The sequence below is a fragment of the Budorcas taxicolor genome, chromosome 10, assembly GCF_023091745.1.
Source record: "Budorcas taxicolor isolate Tak-1 chromosome 10, Takin1.1, whole genome shotgun sequence".
NCBI lineage: Eukaryota > Metazoa > Chordata > Mammalia > Artiodactyla > Bovidae > Budorcas > Budorcas taxicolor.
In genome coordinates, this window is record NC_068919.1 from 18,767,248 (window position 1) to 18,792,834 (window position 25,587).

At 46.0% G+C, this 25,587-nt stretch overlaps 1 protein-coding gene across 1 annotated transcript in view; it reads left to right on the forward strand.

Moving 5' to 3' along the window:
• Window positions 1–25,587, forward strand: part of THSD4 (thrombospondin type 1 domain containing 4) — a 614,837-nt gene that overhangs the window by 579,700 nt on the left and 9,550 nt on the right. The window contains exons 7-13 of the mRNA XM_052646870.1: window positions 3,376–3,551; window positions 6,099–6,195; window positions 11,434–11,709; window positions 19,470–19,599; window positions 21,106–21,310; window positions 21,825–21,998; window positions 24,726–24,899. Coding sequence (XP_052502830.1) covers window positions 3,376–3,551; window positions 6,099–6,195; window positions 11,434–11,709; window positions 19,470–19,599; window positions 21,106–21,310; window positions 21,825–21,998; window positions 24,726–24,899 — 1,232 coding nt within the window. The remainder of the gene's footprint in view (window positions 1–3,375; window positions 3,552–6,098; window positions 6,196–11,433; window positions 11,710–19,469; window positions 19,600–21,105; window positions 21,311–21,824; window positions 21,999–24,725; window positions 24,900–25,587) is intronic.

Below are 25,587 nucleotides of genomic sequence, written 5' to 3' on the forward strand. Positions count from 1 at the left end.
TGTCCATAGGATTTTCCAGGCAAGAATACTGGAGTGGGTTGCCATTTCCTTCTCCAGGGGATCTTCCTGACCCAGGGATCAAACCTGCCTCTCTTGCACTGGCTGGTGGATTCTTTACCACTGAGTCACCAAGGAAGGTTACTTGGCCATAAAAAGAACAAAATTCCTCCATCTGCAGCAACATGAATGGACCTAGAGAATATTAGGCTTAGTGAAATAAGTTAGACAGAGGAAAACCACTATATGATATCACTTATATGTGGAGTCTAACAAATAATATAAATGAAAGAGAAAGAAAGTGATGTCGCTCAGTCATGTCCGATTCTTTGCGACCCCGTGGACTGTAGCCTACCAGGCTCCTCAGTCCATGGGATTTTCCAGGCAAGGGTACTGGAGTGGGCTGCCATTTCCTTCTCCAGGGGATCTTCCCAACCCAGGGATCGAGCCTGGGTCTCCTGCACTGCAGACAGACGCTTTACCCTCTGAGCCACCAGGGAACCCCTAATATAAATGAATGTCTATGCAAAACAAAAACGGACTCACAGATATAGAAAGCAAACTAGTGGTTACCAAGGGGAAGTGGAAAGGGAGTATATTCTGTAAAAATACTGAGTCATTATGCAGTGAAACCTGAGGTTAACCTTACTGTAAATCAACTCTACTTCAGTTAAAAAAGAAATACTGGAAGAGGTCGAGAACAAGCTCAGACCTACACATCTGAGGGATGTTGTCAAATAGGTAATTAGATATACAGGTTTGAGGCCTAGTGGTTAGGACTCCACACTCTCACTGCTGAGGGCCTAGGTTTGATCCCTGGTCAGGGAACTAAAATCCCACAAGCTTAGGACCAGAGGAAAATACTGAATTGGAGACATAAATATCAAAGTCACTGGACTATAGTAATTGAAGCCATGGGCATAGATGCAATTGCCCATGAAAGGAGTACAGCACCCAAATCAGGCCGACTCTGAAGCCTTAAGGAACACTAATATTTAATGGCCAAGTAGACAAAGATGAGAAAAAAGAAAGAACAGATGCACAGCCCAAGAGCAGGAGGAAAGCCAGTTGAGTGCGATGTCCCAGAAACCAGAGAAAGAAGACCTCAAACAGGATGGAGCAGCCAGTAGTGCCAAATGCTGCCAAGACGTCCAATAAGAAGAAGGCTGAAAATGCCCATTGGATTTGACAACATGGAGGTCCTGGCGACATTCATTTGGATTGTTTCAGTGAAATAATGGGAACAAGAGCCAGACTGGAGATGACTGAGAAGTGAATGGGAAATGAGAACACAGAGACCCTATATGGACTACTCTCAAGAACTATGGTTTTGAGAGAAAACAGCCCAAACCTATTCATCCTCAGTCTCAACTCTTGACTCTTCCTTGCCAATCAGTAAGCTGAAGTGATTTTCTAACTTGGTATTCGATGTACCACAGCTGTGGTCTCCCAGGAGCCATGGCAATGAGCCAGCCAGGGATAGCATCTTTGGGGGGTGGGGGGCATGGGTCACCTCAGCCTTGGGGGTTCTTCCACTCCTGCAAGCAGCTTCTGACTCTGCAGGCCTGGGAAGGCCCATTGTAGAAAACACTGCTACAACTGGCTTTAAGAAACAAAGAGTCTTTATACTTCAGTGAGATCTACTAAAAATTGTCTCTGGAGAAGGAAATGACAAGCCCTTTCCAGTATTCTTGCCTGGAGAATCCCATGGACAGAAGAGCCTGGCAGGCTACAGTCCATGGGGTCACAAGAGTTGGACACAACCACCACCACCACTGAAAAATGATAATGTCTGGAACTGGCAAAGCAAAACAAGCTAAGGCAGGAGTTGATCACTGTTGAAGCTGGGTGATGGGATGGGTACATGGAGGCTTCTGATACCTTTCTCACTCTTTTTGTTCATGTATAAATTTTTTCATAATACATTGTAAAAAAATATTAAGTTTAGTAACTGTAAATTGGAAATACACAGAACCAGTGCCACCACAGGCCTACTGTTGACCATGTCACTTAGAGCAAGAGCTCCTTTGGGGCTTCCCTTGTGTTTCAGTGTCTAAGAATCTGCCTTGCAATGCAGGGGACGTGGGTTTGATCCCTGGGCAGGGAACTAAAGATCCCACATTTCATGGGTCAGCCTGAGCCACGTGCCACAACAGAAGATCTTGTGTGCCACAGCTAAGACCCAACACAGTCAAAAAAGCAAATAAATATTTTTTTAAAAAGAAGAATAGGATCTCCTTTAAATCCAATTTTCTTTTGGCCTGGGGGAGAGGGGTGGCATCCAGGTACCAAATGTGTGAGGGAGGAAAATGTGTCCTTTCTTCTCTCAGTAACTATAGAATCTTGCTCCTTGCCCCCCTTCTCCATTCTTACCTCCCTCCTGAGTGTGCACTCCAAGTCAAGGTTCTGTCACCCATCGCTGAACTTGAACAAGTTCCCTCTCAGACGTGCTCTGAAAAATGAAGCTGCACATCTGCTTAGCAGTGTTGTGAAGATCCATTCTGATGGTGCATGTGGGAGTGGCTCCCAGCGCCCACCCTTAGAAGGCCGCAGAAGTCAGGGAATATACATGAATGGAGGCAACCAAGTAGGAGAAAATCATATGACCCTCCTAGCCCATCTTTAGTTTTGCCGCTTTTAGTAGACATACAGGTAGGAAGAACTGTAAGAAAAATTCTATTCAGTAAGAAAAAATAATTCAAGCATGACACATAATCTATATTCACGAGTCAGTGGGTAAGAAACTGAGACTTCGCTTCAGTGTCGGGGAGTATTAGGAGCGGTGGGGAGTCGGGCCGTCAGAGCATGCAGGCCCTGTCTAACAGAGGTGGTCCTCCCAGCTCCGTGATTGCTGCCGTGACAGAACGTGGAGCCAAGGTTAGCATGTCTTCTTGTTTTACTCTAAACCTTTTATGGGAAATCTCCCAATTCTTAAATTTGGGTTCAACTTTTTAAAAATAAAAACACTACAATGGCCAAATTAAGCTCATTTGTGAGCCAAAATCAGCTCATGAGCTGCCAGTGTGCAACCTCTCACCTTTAGATGATGGGATTAGAATACAGTTTCTGTTGCCCCTTCTTTTTGTCTTCACCTCCAAGTTTCTCCTTTCTCGCATTTTCCACGTCCTTCTCTCCTAACCTCTCCCACCCTTCCTTTCTAGACTAAGTCCAAGAGGTAGAAGGGGTTGAAGTCAGTTGAAGGAGTGATGAGGCCCAAAGTGTGATCTAGATGCCTCATCCTGCAAGGCCTAGGCCAGTGCCCCACACACAGTGGTTGAAGCAACAAGTTGGATGAGTGAATAAGCCAGCAACCAGGGGTCAGTCAGTTTCTCGCGCACACCTGGGCTCACCTGAGGACTGTCTCATTTTTCTCAACAGCCTTGCGAAGTCGTTCTGGCCGCTCCATCATCAATGGGAACTGGGCAATTGACCGGCCTGGAAAATATGAGGGCGGAGGGACCATGTTCACATACAAGCGTCCAAATGAGATTTCAAGCACTGCTGGAGAGTCCTTTTTGGCCGAAGGTCCCACTAATGAGATCTTGGATGTCTATGTGAGTTTGAACTACTGCCTTTGTGTCTTCTTGCTTCTCAGGACCACACTTAGAAAAATTAAACAAACGTTGCCCTGGCTCAAGAAGATCATTTGAGTGGCGCCTTCTGGGGTGCTCTTACATGCTTGGCGCGCATCTTCGCCACTCACCTCCAAATGTACCTAGCTCATAGAAACCATAAACTCTCCCAGATGCCTCAGCATTTACTGACCCAGTAAAACCAATTTTACTTGTTGAATCAAATCAGAGGCAAAACATATCCTTTATTTCATGAGCAGTGGACCTCCTCCAGGCACTTTCCTCCTATGCTAATTTGGTGTGTTTTCTTTTTATGGCAAAAGAAAGCAAATGCCTAAAGCAAGACAAGACCACTCACAGTTCCCAGCCCTCTTCAAATTCGATTAAAGCAAGTGAAGAAACAAGAACTCCAGAGTCCTCCGCATGACACAGTAAAGCCTGGAGTAACAATATAGAGATTTACTAGAAGTTCCCTGCTTCCCAGAAGACAGCACTTTGATTTCTTTTACAAGAAGTATTAAGTTGCCCCAGAGTTAAAAAATGGTCTTTATTTTTATAAGAAACCACTAGAATCCAAGCTTCTTAAAAAAGATCTGGAAATAAAAGGGGACCGGAAATAAAAGCTCAAAATCAAGGTTTTGATAAAAAGGAATGGGCTCACCCATCGATATATATTCTCTCACCATCTCCAGGGTCACACTGGTGCACCTGATAATTGCTGAGTTTGAGTTTTATAAATATTACTTGTCCCACTATACAGTTACATGTTCATTCCCTTTGGGCCTAGTGGCTCATGGACTAGAAACAACAAAGGAAGCATTGTTATAACTCATTCTGAATATTTTTTAATAGACTGTCCAGTGGTTGTTGGACTCTGGGTAAGTTTCAAATGGCATCAGGGGTAAAAACTCAGGTTGTTAAAGGCCGACTGTGGGTGGTCTGGGATGTGGTGGCCAATAATAATTTCATAAATGGGACAAGGTTTGCACTGGAGAACATTCACATAGAAGCACAGAAGAGTGGGGAAGGATTTCCAGGCCCAGAATGAGTGTCAGATTGGGTGAAAAGAGAAGTGAGGGAATTAGGAATGGATCGCGGGGACCTGTGGTCACGCCACCGTGTCCCTCAGGGGCTCTCTGCTCCCCACGTGGTTCCTAGATCTGAGGGGCCCCGGGGCTCTTATGTCTGCCTTCCCCTGGGTGATTTATAGACAGGAAGCCCCATTTCACACGTAGGGAAGGGTAAGGGCTGATGGCGTAAATGGACAGAGCAGATACCCTCATGGACCAAACAGGGCCCGCCCTTGCAGGAGTGACTCAGAGAATGCCTAGCTAGCAGGACCTCAGAGATCAGCTGTGATTCCAACCTTCAGAGAATGAATGCCTAGCTAGCAGGACCTCAGAGATCAGCTGTGATTCCAACCTTCAGAGAACACCTAGCTAGCAGGACCTCAGAGGTCAGCTGTGATTCCAACCTTCAGAGAATGCCTAGCTAGCAGGACCTCAGAGATCAGCTGTGATTCCAACCTCCTGCCTCTCCAGATGAAGATATCGAAGGCTATGAGATTGAGGGACTTGCTCCAGGTGACACGGCTGGTCAACAGGAGAACCCCTTTATAAAGCAGTAGAGATGGAAACATCAATACATGACCCTGTCTCCTTGCCTGGCTCATATTTTCACTTCAGATTCCTGTTCAACAGCTTTATTTAGCCCACCACCCTGCTTCCCACCAGGAAAGCCATGGGTACAAAGGATTTTGTGCTCCAAAGCCAATAGGGAGGGAATTAGCCTGCCACTGCGTACTGGCTTGTTTTGTATTCTTGTCTCAGACAGTGCCGTGGCTGACTTCCACGGCCCTATGCAGCTTTTATCATGGATTTCTTAAGAGAATAGGACCCAGGAGACACTTTCCTTATTCCGTACCTGTATTTCTCACCCCATCTCTCTGTGATTCTGGAGCTTTCCATGGGTGAGAGGGGATGGGACCCAGAGAGTCAATAAGGGAGAGGGTTGGGGCAGACCTTCCCGAGCCAGGCTCACAGGCCAGGCAGAGGACTTCAGAGGCGCCTAGAAGAGCTGCTGGCACCGCCAAAGTCTGGCCCTTCCTTCACGACTCTGTCTCGCCACCTAGTGTTCAAAGGGTGTCTCTGCGGTATAAACCTAAGTGTCTCTTGGACATTTGGAGGTCTGTGCACAAAATCTAAGTCGTGGAGAAGACGGTGGGGAGCCAACAGAAAGGTTCGCTACCATTGCTCCCGTCTTTCCATTTGGAACTTATAAAATCTTGACTTTCAGCCTAGTTTTCTTCCGAATCTCTCAAAGACTGTGTTCCTCATTCTTCAAAAGCAAATACCAAAAAGCCATCTGAAAATAGCTTTCATTTAGTCTGTCACTGGCCCACTGTTATTATTAGATATAAATCAATCCACTTATGTATAGTTAATGCCACTTACACCACTGAGCCCAGAGTCAGCCGGAAAGGGATGTGCTTGTGTACCAGTGCGGTGACATTGACCTCTGTGTTGTCAGATGATACACCAGCAGCCTAACCCAGGAGTCCACTACGAGTACGTTATCATGGGGAACAACGCCATCAGCCCACAGGTGCCACTTCACAGGAGGCCAGGTAAGACTTCTTGTTTTGCTGCCAATCATTCCAGATCATTTCCTTTTAAAGCCCTTTCTCTCTTCTTGTATATCTGCCCTCTGTCTCTTAGTTAACACAGCGAAAATTCATGGACACATACTTCAGAGTCAATGGGCCCTGGTATCAGAGGATGCTTCAGCATTCACCTGAACTTTCTCTGAGAGTGTTTCATTCACTTGATTTACACGTGAAGTGAACAGAACTTCCCTGGTGGTAGGTAGCTAAGAATCCACCTGCCACTGCAGTTTGATCCCTGATCCAGGAAGATCCCACGTGTCACGGAGCAAAGGAGCCCATGCACCACAACTGCTGAGCCTGTGCTATGACGCCCAGGAACCGCAACAAGAGAAGCTATCGCGTTGAGAAGCCCGCACGCTGCAGCTGGAGAGGACCCCGCACAGCGACAGAGACCTAGTGCAGTCAAAAATAAAATTAATCACATTTTTTTAAACTGAAAAAAAAAACCCAAAGTGAACATTCTCAGCCTGCCTTTCAGTTCAACATCTTGAATTGTCTTATGTATTAGATTCCTGTTGCTGCTGCAACAAGTGGCCTCAAACTGAGGAGCATAAAACAATAACAAATTTACTATCCTATAGTTCTGGAGGTCAGAATTCCAAAATGGGTTTTGCTGGGCAGAAATCCAGGTGTTGGTGAGCTATGCATCCTCTGCAAGCTCTGAGAAAGAACTGATTTCCTTGCCTTTTTCAAATTCAAGAGGCCGCTTTCGTTCCTTGGATCGTGGCCCCTTCTTCCATCTTCAGAGCCAGCCAAGCAACACCTTTAGATCTCTCTCTGCCTCTGACCGTCTTCTGCCGTCACATCTCCTTCTCTGACACTCACCCTCCTCCCTCTTTCTTACAAGGACCCTTCTGGTTACACTGAGCTCAGCCAGATAAATCTCTCCACCTCAAAACCCGGGATAGATTAATTATATCTGCAAAGTCCCTTTTGCCACATTAAACAAACACATCCCAGTTCCAGGGATTAGGACCCAGACACCTTCAGAGGGCCATTGTTGTCTTTACCACATGCCTTTTCTCTTGGTCGCCTTCGGCTTCCACTGACACAGCTTTGACCTATAAGAAAAGCATCATGGTTCACATCTGACAACTGACCTCTTCCCAGTGGACTCTGCTGAGAGACAGAGCTGGCAGCTCTGCTTGGCTGCTGCTGGAAGTGTCACAGCTCCTGGCTGATACTTCTTCACCAAATGGTGATGGAGCCTGGCACCCAAATGGAGACTGTCTTTTCTGTCTTTCAAACAGAAAGGTCTGCAGAAATATTCATAATAATTGCTCACACAGACTGAGTCCTCACTAGGTGCCAGACACTGCTGAGCCCTTCATATAGACTAACTCATCAATTCTCACAAGTATACTCAGAGGAACTATTATTAGCCCCATTTTAAGAGTAAGGAAATAGAAGCTTAGAGAGACATGAGATCCCATCCATCCATCCTTCCCTGGGCTGTTGATTGGATAACCAGGTCATCTGACCCAGATGGAGAAGGAGTCACCTGGGCTTCCTGAGGACAACAGCCTGGTGTTTGCCTGGCATGGGGGGTACGTGTGTTGTCCAAACTCCAAGTCAGCACACTCAGCCTGAAAGAATTTTTAAGCCATTTCCAGGAGTAATATACAGCCTGAGAAACCAAGTTCAGATGGCAAAATATTGAGATTACTGATATTGACTTATAGGGGCAACTGGATAGACTATTTGAAATCATATAGGATGATGGTGATTGATAGCAAGCCTAATGGGTCTCAGTTTATGGGTAGCATGTGGTCCTGGGATCAGCTGCCTGGGACAGAGCAGGCTAGAAGGGCTCAGCCATAAAACACTGATGAGGAGAGGCAAGCTGGAGCAGGCTTCATCCTCCATATCAACAGGGACAGGAGGCCAGAGCTTGAATTCAACTCTACCTCTTTTTTTGCTGTGCATCTTCATGCAAGAGAGCAACTTCTCTGAGCACATTCACAATCCACAGAATAGAAAGGAGAAAAATGTGCATTCAAAGGCTTTATTTAGGAGGGGAAAGGTAGTGAAAGAATTAGGTGTCCATCCTAGCACAGTGCCCAGGGCATATAAGACACACAAAAGATCTTAAAAGTTTTTATCCTATAACGTTTGCACAGTCTTATTTATACCAATTTACTGGTCTTGATTCTGTTAGTTTCATTTGCATATAGTATTTCAAACCATGAAGTATTCTAAGTAGCCAACTAAATAAGAAAGTGCTGATAAAAGAGGAGAGAAAGCTCTAAGTTTTAACTGCATTTTATAGTAACCCTAGAATTTGCCTCCTTATTTGATATTAAACTAATGAATGCTTGAACATTATTCAATCAAAATAGAAACATGTAAAGTAAAATGCAACTGCTCCACAATTGCCAAGACCTGAAAGCAACCAAGGTATCTTTCAGTAAGTGAATTTGGATAAAAGGACTGTGACACATCCAGACGACAGAATAGTATCCAGTGCTAAAAAGGAATGAGCTATCAAGCCAGGAAAAGACATGCATGAACCTTAGCTGCACGTTACCAAGTGAAGGAGGCCAGTCTGAAGAGTCTGCATACTGTGTGGTTCCAAGCACGTATGGATGACTGTCTGCAAAAGCTGTAACTGTGGAGACAGTAAACAGATCAGTGGTTTCCGGGGGTTACAAGGGAGGGAGGGATGAATAGGCAGAGGATTTTTGGGCAGCAAAACTATTCTGTGTGATACTGCAGAGGCTGACAGAGGTCACACATTTGTCAAAACCCACAAAATGTAGAACACCAAGAGTGAACCCTAATGTAACCCGTGGACTTTGGATATGTCGAGTGTAGTTTCATCAGTTTTAACAAGTGTACCACTCTGATGTGGGATGTTGACGGGGGAGGCTGGGGGGCGGGCAGGAGAAAGAAGGGAACTCTTTGCGCTTCCTACTCAGTTTTGCTGTAAACCTAAAACTGCTTGCCATGCTGTGCCTAGTCACCGTGTCCAACCCTTTGCAACACTATGGACTGCAGCCTGCCAGGCTCCTCTGTCCATGGGATTCTTCAGGCAAGAATGGTGGAGTGAGTTGCCATGCCCTCCTCCAGGGATCTTCCTGACCCAGGGACTGAATTCGTGTCTCCTCCGTCTCCTGCATTGGCAGGCGGGTTCTATCTGTGTATAATACGTGTGTACTCAGTCATGTCCAACTCTTTGCAACCCCATGGACTGACTGTAGCCTGCCAGGCTGCTCTGTCCATGGGGATTCTTCCCAACCCAGGGATTGAACCCATGTCTTCCTAGGTTGGGAAGATCCCCTGGAGGAGGGCATGGCAACTATTGGTATATAGTTGGGCATATATACCTATATGTGTGTATATATATATACACACACACATATATATATTAAGTCTATTTATTTAAAAAAAAAAAAAAGTAGTATTCCCAACCTCATACCTTGCCCAGCTTCCCAGACGCAATCTCTCTTAACAATTTGGAGGGACTCTGTCCAGCCCTCTTTGTGCATGTCCAAACATGTTCAAGCCGATTTGAATTTTTGTCTACCATCTAAGTATACCAGGGACGTCACATGCCAGTCTTTTCTTTAAGTCAACATAAAACTAACCTGAATTTGAAACTTCCTTGAAACTGGTAGAAAATTCTGTCCTAATCAATCTAGAGGCTCCCCCACACACCGTAGATATGAGGAAAGTTTCCTGCCTGGCAGGTCTGTGGTGCTCAGGAAACGCAAGGCCTCAGACGCCTGCTTCTCCATCTCTCTCTGACTCTCTCTGTCTCTTAGAAAGTGCTCTCCACTTTTTTCTCCTCCTTCCCCTGGGCCAGCTGTTCTGGAACCTGCTATCCTTACTGGAAGCTCAGGTTTTTGCTATGGGAAAGAAGAGCTGTTGACTTCTAGTAGCTTTTGCCTTCTCTCCTACAAAAATCTCAGGCAAGAAAATCCAAGAATTTAGCCATTTGGACTGGGAGAGGAGGAGGAGAAACAGAGATAAAGAACAAAACACAAATTAATCTCTCAAAAAGTGTCCTGCCACATCTGTGTATGTGTATACAAACTGAATTCTGTCATGCTTTTTTCTTTCACCAAACAACCTGTCAGTCATGACGTATATTTGCTTCATTCTTTTTTTAAAAATTACATAGGATTTCATTCATGGCTGTAGTATAATTTCTTTTAACTAGTACCACTGGGTCAGGAAGATCCCCTGGAGGATGGCCTGGCAACTCACTCCAGATTCTCGCCTGGAGAATCCCAAGGACAGAGGCGCCAGGTGGGCTACAATAGGATTGCAAAGAGTTGGACACAACTGAAGCAACTTAGCACACGTGCACGCACTGGTGGACATTTAAATTCATTCTACTGTTTTGGTGTTTCAAATTAGTAACCATACTTGTACATGCAGCTCTATGTAAAAGAATGGGAATATTTGCATGACAATTGTCCTAGAAATTGACCGGCTAGGTCAAGAGATATCTTGCCAAGTGGCTCTCCAAAGCTTTGCATCTATTTGCAGGCTCACCCAGTGTGAGAAAGTGCATTTTACAGCACCTGCAATGAGGGGTTTAGGGATTTAAAGGTTTCCAGAGTTTCTCACCTTTATTGTTAGATAAATAGAATTGCTGTTGTTGCTTTCTCGTGTAGTTCTTTAATTAGAAATGAAGCTGAGCACTGTTGTATGACTTTTGGTTGTGTGTAGTTCACTCCAGTACTCTTGCCTGGAAAATCCCATAGACAGAGGAGCCTGATGGGCTGCAATCCATGGGGTTGCTAAGAGTTGGACATGACTGAACGACTTCACTTTCACTTTTCACTTTCATGCTTTGGAGTAGGAAATGGCAATCCACTCCAGTATTCTTGCCTGGAGAATCCCAGGGATGGGAGCCTGGTGGGCTGCCATCTATGGGGTCGCACAGAGTTGGACACGACTGAAGGACTGAAGCGACTTAGCAGTAGTGGCAGCAGTTCTTTTTGCATGAAAAGAAAAGAAATTGCCTCTCCTGGGTCCTTGCTCACTTTCCCTTCTGTGATGTTCATCTTTTCCTCATTCATTTTTAATAACATTTTAATATTAGGGAAATTAACATCTACTTATTTTAGACACATGTGCTTTGAGTTAGAAATGATCTCACGCTACCTGATTTCTAATGCTGGATCATTTCCTCTTGACAACTCACCATACAAACCCATCTTCTGTGGTGTGTGCTCTCGCCTCTCCTAGGGGAGCCCGTCAATGGCCAGCTGGTACCAGAAGGGAGGAGCCAGCAGGAGGGAAAAGAGAAAGAGGGGGACCAGGAGAAGGCAGATGTGCGCAGCGGGACACCTGAAATGTTCACGTTGGAATCAACACAGACCTTCCCGGTCAGGCAGCCAGACAGATTCTCTCTCCACCGGCCGGACAGTGTGGTGCCACCAGCTCCGCAACCCCCTCGGCAGAGCCGGGATCACAACTGGAAGCAGCTGGGGACCACGGAGTGCTCGACAACCTGCGGGAAAGGTAAGCGCATGTGAGGGCTAGGAAGGCCTCTGCAGACCCCCAGGCGGGAGTGGGGAACATACAGGTGGGCCCCAGGCATGCGGCAAGCCCTTCTCTTCTTGAGCCTGATTGCAGGATGGCTCGCTGTGGATTCTGTGTTAGGGGGTCCCCAAGACCTGATGATTCACTGGAAGGACCTGGAAAACTCAGAAAAGCTGCTGTGCTCGTGGTTATGATTTATTACAGTGAAAGGCTACAAATTAGCATCATCCAAAGGAAAACCACATATGACAAAGTCCAGGAGACACCAAGCCAAGTGCCAGCCTCCAGGTGTCCCCTAGGGCCCAGTAGAGTGACACAGGGCTACATTTGATTAAGCCAGCAATGTTATAGATAAGCCTAGTATTGCCAACCAGAGAAGCTCACTCCAGCTTTGATTTCCAAGGGATTTATTGGGGTTCAATCATGCAGACATGCATCTCCCACATTAGCTATTCAGCCTCTAGCACTCCAGAGGTCAAACTATGACTTAAGGCATGCAAAAACGGGCATTCATATAAATCACATTGTTGCATAGACTTGATTGTCAAAAGGATACAGAGCAATCCAAGATGTCCCGCATAGAATAACTCATCAGCAGAGTATTCCAGGAGCTCTGAGGTTAATTATCTCCAGCCTCAGTCAAGGGCCAGTCCCGGACACAGGTCTTTCCTTGGAATGTGCAGGGTCTGAGCAACCCAAGCCTGCTGAGTTAACCCTTTCCTGCACAGGACATTCATTAATAATCAGAAAATACACTCACCTAGTTCAAGATTTACAAGTTGACGCACAAGGCAAGGTCGTCATGGAACACTTATACAAATGTCATTGGAAAGTCATTCTCAGATCTAAGGGTTTCAGAAGAAAAAAGTGCTTTTGGAGCTTCCAAGCTTAGTTAGCTAGCTCCTATACTCACCAACATTCACAACTCCCTTCCTCCTCTTCAGTAATTTCTTGATCTTGTATTTATCCCATTATCTTAATCCCCATCAACTAAGACCACCAGGAACAAGACTGCAGCCCAGCAAAGTCAGTTTATGCAGCGAGGAGGACTACACACCAGAGGGAGTTTACAGCATTTCTCCAATGGAAAGAAAAGATCCAGTAATAGGATTTGGGATGAAGGGTGGAGTTTTGGTGAAATTTAAATTGGGTGTGAGGTGATACCTCATTGTAGCTTTGACTTGCATTTCTCTAATAATTAGTGATATATGAGCATGTTTTCATTGGTTGGCCACCTCTGTGTCTTCTTTGGAGAAATGCCTATTTAGGGCTTCCACCCGTTTTTTGGTCAGCTTGTTTGTTTTTTGATATTGAGTCACATGAACCATTTGTATATTTTGGAGATTAATCCTTTGTCAGTTGCTTTGTTTGCAAATATTTTCTCCCACTTTTAGGGCTGTCTTTTCTTCTTATTTATGGCTTCTTTTACTGTGCAAAATCTTTTCAGTTTAGTTAGATCCCATTTACTAATTTTTGTTTTTATTTTCATTACTCTAGGAGGTGGGTCAAAAAAGATCCTGCTGCGACTTATGTCGAAGAGTGTTCTGCCTGTGTTTTCCTCTAAGGGTTTTATAGTGTCTGGCCTTATTTAGGCCTTTAATCCATTTTGAGTTTATTTTTGCATATGGTGTTAGAGAATGTTCTAATTTCATTCTTTTACACACAGCTGTCCAGTTTCCCCAGCACCTCTTCTTGAAGAGGCCGTCTTTTCCATTGCATAGTCTCGCCTCCTTTATCATAGATTAGATGACCGTACGTGTATGGGTTTTTCTCTGGGCTTTCTACCCTGTCCCATTGATCTATATAGTTCTGTTTTTGTGCCATGAGTGGACCTAGAAACTGTTGTACGAAGTGAAGTAAGTCAGAAAGAGAAAGACAAATGTATACTAACACATATCTGCAGAATCTAGAAAGATGGTGTAGATGATCTTATTTGCAAAGTAGAAATAGAGGCACAGACACAAGAGAACAGATGTATGGGCACCAGAGGGGAAGAAGGGGAAGAACTGGGAGACTGAGGCTGACACATTTGCACTGCCAAGTATGAAATAGATAACTAATGGGAACCTACTCTATAGCACAGAGAATTCTACTCAGTGCCCTGTGGTGACCTAAATGTCCACCTCAGTGGGAAGGAAATCCAAAAAAGAGGGGATATGTGTATACATAGAGCTGATTCATTTTGCTGCGGAGTAGAAACTAACACGGCATTTAAAGCAACTCTTTGTTGTTCGGTCACTCAGTCGTATCCAACTCTTTGAGACCCCATGAACCGCAGCATGCCAGGCTTCCTTGTCCTTCACCATCTCCCAGAGTTTGCTGAAACTCATGTCCGTTGAGTCCGTGATGCCATCCAACCATCTCATTCTCTGTTGTCCCCTTCTCCTCCTGCCCTCAATCTTTCCCAGCATCAGGGTCTTTTCCAATGAGTCAGTTTTTTGCATCAGGTGACCAAAGTATTGGAGTTTCAGCATCAGTCCTTCCAATGAATATTCAAGATTGATTTCCTTTAGGATTTACTGGTTTCATCTCCTTGCAGTCCAAGGAACTCTTAACGCTCCAATACAAATTAGTTAGTTAGTTCAGTTGCTCAGTCGTGTCCGACTCTTTGCGACCCCATGAATCGCAACACGCCAGGCCTCCCTGTCCATCACCAACTCCCAGAGTTCAGTCAGATTCACGTCCATCAAGTCAGTGATGCCATCCAGCGATCTCATCCTCTGTCATCCCCTTCTCCTCCTGCCCCTAATCCCTCGCAGCATCAGAGTCTTTTCCAATACAAATTAATGTAAATAAGTAAAACAAGGCTGTGATAGGCTTGAAGCCAAGCCTGTCTGTGTGTAAAAGAGTCAATATCATTATCAGTCTGGACTGTGACATGGGCTCACAACCCTGAGTCCTTGAACACTCCAAAGTTAAGACAGATGTGGGGTACGATGTCCAGAAACCCCTGATCTAATGTTCTGCACCTGGGTTGGAAATTGATGCTGCTTCTCTGTTCCAGGTGCCTTAGATCTTCATTTTAAGAGTATGTATAATCTTTAGTCATGACTTCCTTCATATATATGGTGAGAGCTTCCTGCTTGTAGTGAAGTGCTATTTGTGATCCCAAAACAGCTGTTCTTTGAGGGGAGGTTATCATAGAAACAAAGGCTGTATCTCAGAAAGTTTCTGTAACTGGGAAACTGTGAAGCTCCCAGCATATTGTTTTGGGGATTTTCTTTTTCCTTTTCTTAAAGAGACTTGTATCTGAGAGCACAAAATTTGGGAACCTTGGCATAATCAACACGTGGAAAAATCTTTCACAACCACCTCTAAAGCTTTTACCTTTTTCATAGGAGCACTGACTTAGTGGCTTTGGAGAATCAAATCTAAGTTTTTGGTTCCTCTTGGGGTCTGGAGCCCTTTCTGTCTGGAACCTTTGCTAGTTCCATGATGCTTTCAGAACTGGAGTGCTCACTTATGTAGGCTTTATTGTGCTTATACTTAATACCTGCACAGAGAACATAAACTGGAGAGTCATTGTACCAACTTCTCTTATAAGCCTTATGAGGGAGAGTAAATGCCTGTTAAATGTGTCTTGACGGAGGCAGAAAGCAAAAGATAATTATACATTAAGGCCAAAAAGAGTTTAGTGAGGATCTGTCACAGCGTCAGTTTGGTGTAGTGAGCAGCGAGAAATGTACTTGACACAGAAACTCAACATCGGCATGTATTAGTCCCTAAATATTCTACCATTTAGGTAGTGGCATGATGCCCGTTGGCCTTCCCTGGTAGCTCAGCTGGTAAAGAATCTGCCTGCAATGCATGAGACCCTGGTTCGATTCCTGGGTCAAGAAGATCCCCTGGAGGAGGGATAGGCTACCCACTCCAGTATTCATGGGCTTCCCTGGTGACTCATATGGTAAAGAATCCGCCTGCAATGCACGAGACAGGGGTTCAATCCCTTGGTCAGGAAGATCCTTCCCTGGGTTGGGAAGGTCTCCTGGAGGAGAGCATGGCAACCCACTCCAGTATTCTTGCCTGGAGAATCCCATGGATGGAGGAGCCTAGCAGGCTATAGTACATGGGGTCGCAAAGAGTCGGACACAACTGAGCGACTAAGCACACGATGCCCGTTAAAGGGCTTCCCTGGTAGCTCAGACAGTAAAGAATCCACCTGAAATGTAGAAGACGGGAGTTCAATCCCTGGAGAAGGGACTGGCAACACACTGCAGTATTGTTGCCTGGAGAATTCCATGGACAGAGGAGCCTAGCGGGCTATAGTCCATGGGGTTGCAAAGTCAGACACAACTGAACAACTAACATAAGTACATGATGCCAGTTAAAGGAACCAAATATACTTGGAACTAGATGAAATCAAGGCACTTATAAACAGGATAAAAATTGCCGTTGTGTGATTTGATGTCGAGGATGGCAGCTGTAGAAGAGTCTCTTCCATCTCAGCCTTTAAATGTAGCCTGGCCCAGCCTTTCCAGTACGGTGAGATGTAGGCCTGCTGGAGACCATAAGGCATTGTCTTGTGGGACAAGGACAGAGCCTGTGCCCTTCGCCACCCTGCATGCTGCTCACCAGCCTTGCGTTCACTGGACGGATTCTACTTACTCGTCCAGGTGGTCATCCAATGGTGCCTGTCTATTCTGTCCCAGGCACGATGGAGAGACCCCTTTGCTCCCTCTAAGATTTGCTCCCAGCCAGCGATGGTCTCAGACGTGCAGCGCAGGAAGGCAGGGCAGGTGCACAAAAATTTAGCTCATCTCATGGTCCTCAGTGTAGTGCTAAGTATGCCGTAACCCAGAAATTCTGAGCCTGCCAGGGCTGTCCATCTCTTTTCTGCAAAAACCCAAGTTCACTTGCTTTGTAATCTCATTGTGTCCCCACAAAAACCCTCTCTAAAACTCTTCTCCAGTCCTTCCTGGCAGCGCTCATCAGACTACACGTGCCTCTCAGGTTAAAACTTCAGCACCATGATAGCATCGTCACAGGGAAGAACTCTGTCACCAGTGGACAAGAGTGACCCATACTCTGCTCAGTCATTGCCCAGACCTCTGTCTGTCTGGTCAAATTCTTGGCTTGGCTCAGCTGATCCCTGAGTTTAAAGACTAGAGTTGTTTACTGTTTTCTTTCTCCTTATTTTGCCTCTCTCTTCACAGTGCCTCGCTGACCTCTGCACTGGCCCTTGCCTTCACTGACTTGCCTCATTTTACCTGTGGTATGCTCCCCGCTCCAATGGAGTGTACTTCCATTTTGATTAACATGCTCAACGTCCAGCCCAATCAACTGATGCCAGATTTTTCCTGCTGCCTGAAGTCCAGCCAGCACCTGACCTCCCCACCCCATTCTTGCTGGCTAGCACTTAGAAGGCTAATTATGTGGCGTTCTTGGGCAATGAAGAGGTGCCATTTTGCAGAAATATAAACTGACCTAAAGAAAGAAATCATTTTGGTCATTGGGTCAAGAATTATAGAGCTAGTGTTTTCTCACCGTCAGAGAAAGTGTGCCTCTGAATTTATTTCCTTGGCTAAACTCTGGAACTTGACAATGAACAAATATACTGTATAGGCAGTAAGAAGGTGGAGGGAGGCAGGCAGTGGCCATGTGCACACAACCCCAAGCAGGATCCATATTTCCAAGTCACAGAGTATTCCTAGGGTAACCTGTATCCTTTTAGCTAGGGACATTCAATTCTCCCCTCATTAATGCCAAGCAGTTGGGGTACTTACTTTTCCTTTCCAGTCCACAAACTTCTAAGTAGAAAAGTTTAACCCACATGGTCCAGAGGGAAAGGGATGGGCTAAATAATAAGATTTTTACTTAATCGCTTAATGGCTGAGTCCCAGTGGGTATCCCGCAAGCTGTGAACTGAATCTTATTCATCTTTATAACTCAGCACAGTGTGCTTAATGTTTGTTGAATTTCATTTAAAAATCTCTTAATGGAAGCAGATTTGTCACTGGACAAAATTTAATTCCACAAAAGCTTTTGATTCCCGTTAATTTTATAGCCAGCACTGCTTTTTACTTAGCTAATAACGATACTTAATTGGCAGATTATTTTTAAATAATGGTGTCAAGTTGTAGCTGCATTGTAAATTTTTACAGCAAGAGTAGTTTAAACAAATGATTGTTCTGATTCAAAACTGTCCTACAAACTGTCAGATTTCTTACAAGAACTAGCTTCTGGCTCAGTGTGTCACCCAAGACCAGCCTAAAGGAGCTTTGAAACTCTTTGTGGCTGATGAAGTATTTAGAGACACTTACATTCAAAATTATCCCTCTAGTTACAATTAAAATTATAGCAAGTTGAAATTCAGAAACTCTAAATGCCTGGCCAATTAGCAACAGAACTGAGACAAAGCTGTAGGATAAATGATAGTGTTCTGCCTAGCAGGATTCAGGTACTGGCCTAGACTGGGATTTGGCAGGGTGGGGTGGGAAGACAATTATTTATTAAAAACAAAAAAAAGGCGTCTTATTCCTCAGACACTGAAGTTGCACTTTCAGTCAGTTTTAAACACTCATTAGTAGTACTTCAGTGGTGCCACCAGGGGGTAGCAGAGAGAGGTAGGCAGAAGTGAATCCACATTTTTTTTCCCCAGTTGAGAGCTAGAAAGTTCACTGAACAAATTCTGACTTTTTCTCCAAAATAGATTATGCTTTGTTAAGTACGAAATACTCAGCTGTGCATTTAAAACAACCTGAGGCCATTAGTAGTTTTTTAGGAAAGAAATAAAAACAAATTTTAGACCTCTGAAAAATGCTTGCTCAACGAACTTTTATGAGCACTTACAAACTTGGGCTTCCCTTGTGGCTCAGCTGGTAAAGAATGCACCTGCAGTGCAGGAGATCTGAGTTTGATCCCTGGGTTGGGAAGATCCCCTGGAGAAGAGAACAGCTACCCATTCCAGTATTCTGGCCTAGAGAATTCCATGGACTGTATAGTCCATGGGGTCGAAAAGAGTCGGACACGACTGAGCTACTTTCACTTCACTTCACTTCACTACCCTGCTGTACTGGGGTTACAGGATTGAGCAAGAACTAGTCCTGTCCCCAAGAAGCTCACCATCTCATAAGAGGCAGACATATACTCAAATAACTAAAATACCATCAGATCAGTACTTTACTAGGGGAATGTGTAAAAATGATTGCAAAGCCAAAGCCAGCTGCTTATCTAGCCTCTCTCGAATCTTATTTCTCTGCCCCAGCCTGACTGTCTCTTCAACATACTTGACACTCACAGGCCAGTTTGCCATGCACTTTTGTTCTAGGTCAACAACCTGAACAGCCTCCTCCCTCCAAGATACACGTGTGCACAGCTACCCAAAATCAACCCTCTCTCAACGATGCCGCTAGATTCCTCAAGGCCTGTTCTCTTTCATGTCTCCAGAAAACCTTCAAGACATTATTATTTGTGTTCATTTTATAATCACTCCCCTACCTAGCAATCTCTCTTGTTGTCTTGAACTCTTAGGAAACGTGTTTTTATCTGCCATTGAGCATGTTCAAACCATGTCCCCAAATAGGTCATAAGACCTTTGATGACAGGAAGTATTCCTACTGCTCTTTTTGCCCCCTACAGTGCCTGGGAAAGCCCTTGTGCAGGGAGTGTTGACAGCTCAGGGTGGAGGAGTGTGTGTGTGTGAACAGTTCTGTTTCTGAGGCTTCTCTTCATCAGCACCAGGATCTCTGCATGTCTGCATCCAAAGCCCAGTGTTCAAACACTCCTTCTTGTCCTTGCAGGATCACAGTACCCTATTTTTCGCTGTGTGCACAGAAACACTCACGAAGAGGTTCCTGAGAGCTACTGTGACTTGGCCATGAAGCCGACCCCCGAGGAGGAGCCCTGCAACATCTTCCCTTGCCCAGCCTTGTAAGAGGACCTCTCTGTTTCGGTCGTGTGTTTCTGGCTCAGGTTGCTTTTGCATAGGACCCTAGTAGTAAATATAATCTGATTTTTAAATCAGCCTACATCTGATTTAAAAGGAAACTTGATCTGTGCATAAAATGCAATCTGTTTCGTAAGCATACCTGTCTTTCAGGACTAACACAGGAGCTCGTGTTGGAATGTGCTTCCACAGGAGCACACTCCCAGGAAGCCTTTGGTGAATTGGAGCAACTAGGTTTTAGCTGGTAAGGGAAACAAAGAGGAAAACAAAGAGTTACAATACAATGTGGTCAGTGCTCAGGTGAGCTGTGTACAGAGACACAGTTATCAAACTCACAAATATATCTGCCTGGGGAGTGTCTCAGGAGAGGTATTGGGTTAGTTATTGACTAATAAATGGGACACTTTTAGAAGAACAAGGCAGGGAACTTCCCTGGCAGTGCAGCAGTGAAGACTTCACTTTCCGTTGCAGAAGGTGTGAGTTCAATCTTGGATGGGCAGCTAAGATCCCACATGCCTCATGGCCAGAAAACCAAAACATAAACCGGAGGCAATATTGTAATAAATTTGGGGCTTCCCTGTTTGTCCAGTGGTTGAGAGTCTGACTTACAAGACAGGAGACACAGGTTCGACCCCTGGTCTGGGAAGATCCCACGTGCCACAAGGAAGCTAAGCCCGTGTACCACAACTGCTAAGCCTGAGCCCTAGAGCCCAGGAATCACACCAAGAGAAGCCACCGCAATGAGAAGGCTGTGCGCTGTGACTAGAAAGTAACCCCCTGCTCCCAACTACTAGAGATAGTCAGTGCGCAGCAACAAAGAACCAGTACAGCCAAAAATTAAAAAGATGAATATTTCTTAAATATTTCAAAAATTTCTTATTGTAATACTTTCAATAAAGACTTTAAAAATGGTCCGCATCCAAAAAACAAACAAACAATTTAGAAGAACAAGGGGGAAAAGCCCTGAAACGGAGCTAAAACATAATTCTCAAACTAATAAGAACATAGTTCTTACCCAAAGACACAATGGACATGTGCTAATGTCTTATTTAAGAAAGTGACAAGACAGGATGACGGAGGAGAATATGTGACGCTGATGTGCAAATAGTTAATGAAGAATAACGAAGGTTGGAATAAGATTTCTAAGTTAGTCTCAAAGTGGGTTAATGTACTACAGCGTGGTAAAACTCACCTTTGGAGTCATTTTGGTGACTAGATTTAAAAAAAAAATCACTTGTCCCTTCTCGGTTTTCTGTAATTTTACGGAATATGGGTCCTAATCACTGATGAATAGGGAATGGAACAGAGTCCCATCCTTTACGGAGGCCTGTGGGTGGAGGCAGGCTGCCAGGTGCTGCTTTAGGCTGGGGGTCACCCATAACCAACGATTCTGATGCTTCTGGTCCGTTGGCTCGGCCAGCTTCCTGTGAGATGCTCTCTTCCTGGTGACGGAAGTTATGGTCCTTCTCGCTCTCTCCTTCCTGCACCAGCTGGGACATCGGGGAGTGGTCCGAGTGCAGCAAGACCTGCGGCCTGGGCATGCAGCACCGCCAGGTCCTGTGTCGCCAGGTGTACGCCAACCGCAGCCTGACGGTGCAGCCCTACCGCTGCCAGCACCTGGAGAAGCCCGAGACCACCAGCACCTGCCAGCTCAAGATCTGTAGCGAGTGGCAGATCCGGACCGACTGGACCTCGGTACGCGGGTGGGGCCGCCTGCTCTGGGGCGCCCCCTGCAAGGCCTGCGGCCGCCCTCCCACCTGCCCCCTCCCAGACCTGATGTAGGCTCTCCAGGAGGACTCTTCCTGCAGTTTTCTGGAAGAATTTTTCTGCAGAGCATAGGAAGTGCTGGTTGCCAGATAGACTTAAGGGCCGGCTTTCCATCAGGGTGACCCATGGAAGCCGTGTGCACACAGGTTTCCTCTCCCCTGTGTCATGGTGGAGTGAAGACCAGTGACTACTAGAGTCAACTCCTCCTTGCCGTCCTGCTCTCCCATTTCACAGGTGACAGAACTGAGGCCCAAAAGATCAAAGGAAGCCGGGGATCCTCCCCAGGCAGCATCGCATGGCTGGGTGCACAGCAACCCAGGAGTCACGCCTTACCCTGCCCTCTGCTCAGGTGGCGGGTTAGGAGGACGAGGGTCCCCTGACGGGAGGGGGCCCTTGGACACAGCACTGCCCACTGCGCTGATGTGCACTTGCTGTGTTTTAGTGTTCGGTGCCTTGTGGAGTGGGACAGAGGACCCGGGACGTGAAGTGTGTGAGCAACATCGGGGACGTGGTCGACGACGAGGAATGCAACATGAAGCTCCGGCCCAATGACATTGAGAACTGCGACATGGGACCCTGCGCCAAAAGCTGGTTCCTGACCGAGTGGAGCGAGCGGGTGAGCAAGAGGATGGCGGGCAGGCGGGGCTGATGGGCAGCAGCGTGCCCCAGGAGGTGCCCCAAGCCTCCCAGACATGGATCTCTAGTTCAAAATCCCAAGGGTGATTTCTGACTTTTGGGGAGAGGCCTAGAGATGAACTATCATAGGCTTCCTATGCTCCTATGAAGACTAAGGGCCTCGGAGATCAAGACATGGGTGTGAAAGAACTCATTTAATTCTCCTTAGCACATCACATGAATATTAAATAATGAAGTTCTAAATAAAGTGCATAAATGCATCATACCTTTCCTACATCTTGGGAATGTCTGGCATAGCAAATGACAAGCCCCTGCCCTGCTTCTTACAAACTCAGAATCGTCCCCAACTTTCCTCTTCCCGGTAGCCAGGCCACCTTGGGGGTCCCTGGTGTCAGGTGTCAAGGATGAGCTAAAAGGTGTATATAGTTCATCATTATCCCACCAGTTACCTGTGTACAAGGGAAAACATTATGAGTTCATCTATCAAAGACAAAAATAAGATTTATGTTAGAAGAGAGAAAGTGAAATAAAAGTCGTTCAGTCGTGTCCAACTCTTTGTGACCCCATGGACTATACAGTCCCTGGAACTCTCCAGGCCAGATTACTGGAGTGGGTAGCCGTTCCCTTCTCCAGGGGATCTTCCCAGCCCAGGGATTGAACCCAGGTCTCCCGCATTGCAGGCAGATTCTTTGCCAGCTGAGCCACAGGGAAGCCCTAGAAGAGAGAGGGGTGGCAGCAATGGTTGCACAACATTGTGAATGTACTTAATGCCTCTGACTTGTACTCTTAAAAATTATTGAAATGGTAAAGTTTATGTTATGTGTATTTTACCACAATAAAAAAAAAGTTTAGGAAAAAATACTAAGTGCAATTAAAAGATATGCCTATGGGTAGGAGAGGGAGGGGGAGGAGATGATGGTTTTGCCTGCCTACTCTTCTGGAAGCTGTTGATTGACGGGCAATAGGAGTATTCTAACCAAGGCAGCTGAACTGCTTATCAAATGAGCAGTGTCTGGGTTTCTGAATTTTTCAGAAGACTGTGGAAGTTTAACCGGGATAGAGGTATGAGTGGCTGCCTCTTAGTTCCTCCCTATCAATTAGGCAAGTCTGCACCATTTCCCTTAGAAGAATCCCTCAGGGTGCTTCCACCCTGTAATGTACAACCACCTGGAAACCTGGTTACAGTGCAGAACCAGAGTCCTCCTGCCAGGAGTGTGTCCAGCCATCCAGGTAATGATGGAAAAGATATAAGGGACTGGGTCATGGGCCCCCAGACCCACAGACATGTGTGTGCACTTAGTCACTCACTCATGTCCAGCTCTTTGCGACCCCATGGACTGTAGCCTGCCAGGCTCGTCTGTCCATGGCATTCTCCAGGCAAGACTACTTGGAGTGGGTTGCCATTCCCTTCTCCAGGGGATCTTCCCGACCCAGGAATCAGACTCAGGTCTCCTGCATTGCAGGTGGATTCTGTACCATCTGAGGCACCAGGGAAGCCCCAGCCACGCAGATAATAGGGCTGGGATACACACTGATGTGCCTGGTTCCCCGACCAAGCTCTCGCTTTATTTCGGTCTGCCTCCCAGCTCTCCTCTAGCCTTTGAGGAATGGAGCCACCTGCCTTAGCATCAGGCAGCAGTGTCTTGTGAGAGACTTCAACCCTCCTTTCCCAGGCCAGGCCAGGCCAGGCTCGGCTACTAGCAGGCAGGCATGTGCCCAAGTTTGCGTGCTCTCCTGCTGCTGCTGCTGACCATACAGCGCGTCCTCTGCATAGGAACCTTCAAGTTTCGAACTTTCAAAGACGCAAGCGTGCACGCACATGTTCAGCCACTAAGTTAGCTCACGGGTCTGTCACACGTTGTCATGTGTGTGCACGCTCCACGAGTGGTCCTGCTTTTGTGTCGTTACTGTACGGTGCTACATGCAGTACAGGATCTCTATTTCAAGCCCAGGATGTCCAGAAGCGAGCATGAAAGCAGCGGCGATGTAGCTGGCACTGACTGTTTTGTACTTTTCAAGGGCCTGTACTGTGAGGTTAAAATATTTTCTTTTGTATGTGTTTGGGTTTTTTTTTTTGTATTATTTGTGTGAAAAGTATTATAAACCTATTACAGTACAGTGCTATATAGCTGATTGTGTTAGTTGGGTACCTAGGCTAAGTTTGTTGGACTTATGAACAAATTGGGTGACTCAGTGGTAAAAGAATCTGCCTGCAATGAGGGAGACTTGGGAGACATGGGTTCGATTCCTGGGTCAGGAAGATCCCCTGGAGGAGGAAATAGCAATCCACTCCAATATTCTTACCTGGAAAATCCCATGGACAGAGGAGCCTGGCATGCTATAGTCCATAAGGACACAACTTAGCTACTAACACATACACTTGGGAAGGAACTCCTTTATATGTAGGGGACTAACTGCATTTTTGAACTTGAAAGCCAAAACAGGTAGAACAGGTAGTCTGACAAGCGTAACTGCATTAGTCGCCACCATGGACAGCACATTTGGAATGAAGACTGTCCCGGGAAGCCTGGACTGGGTGCCATACTGATGTCCCATAATGGAGGAAACTGAATGACAAGGGCCAGTGGTTTCCAAGGGGAAGAGTTGGTAGGGGAGCGGGGGGTTCTGACCTCCTTCGCCTCCTCTGAAAGTGACTTCGGAACCTGTGGGGAGGCCTCCTCTCTAATGTGCCCGCCCTGTCTCACAGTGCTCAGCGGAGTGCGGGGCTGGAGTGCGGACGCGCTCCGTGGTGTGCATGACCAACCACGTCAGCAGCCTGCCCCTGGAGGGCTGCGGGAGCAACCGGCCAGCAGGGGCCACCCCGTGCGACAACGGGCCTTGCACGGGCAAGGTGGAGTGGTTTGCAGGGAGCTGGAGTCAGGTGAGTGGCCAGAACTAATGTGTCTCTTTTCCTGGTGAGAAGCAGCATAGCTGAGGGGTCAGGAGACAGGGCTTGGTGTCTCCCAGGGATGCTAAATTTGAATCTCAGCTGTGCTACCCATGACCCTAGAGAAGCTACTTATGCTTTTGGAGCCTCATTCGGTCAACAATGTTTATTGAGCACCTACTATGTGCTCTTCTAAACCCTTGGGCTATATCATTGAGCAAAACAAATATCCCTGCCCTCAGGAGGCTTATGGTCCAGCAGGGTTTCCTTATCTATACAATGCTGATTGTGCCAGCACCTATGAGGTTATTTTTAGAAGTGAAGTGATGTTTTCAAAGTATGTGATGCGGTGCCTGATGTACAATAACACAATAAATTGTAGCTTCTACTGCTCTTAAGTATTGTTGTTGTTAATAAAGTCAGTTTGGGCTGTACTTGAAAGTCAAAAGCAGAAATAGATATGATCCAGCAATCCCACCTCTGGATATATACCCAAAGAAAAGAAAATCATTGTCTGGGAGCGATACCTGCATCGCCTACCATGTGGGTAACAGCATTATTCACGGTAACCAAAGCATGGAAATAGCCTAAGTGTTTGTCAACAGATGAATGGGTAAAGAATCTGTGGTATTTGTTTATAATGGAATATTATTCGGCCTTTAAAACAAGAAGGAAATCCTGC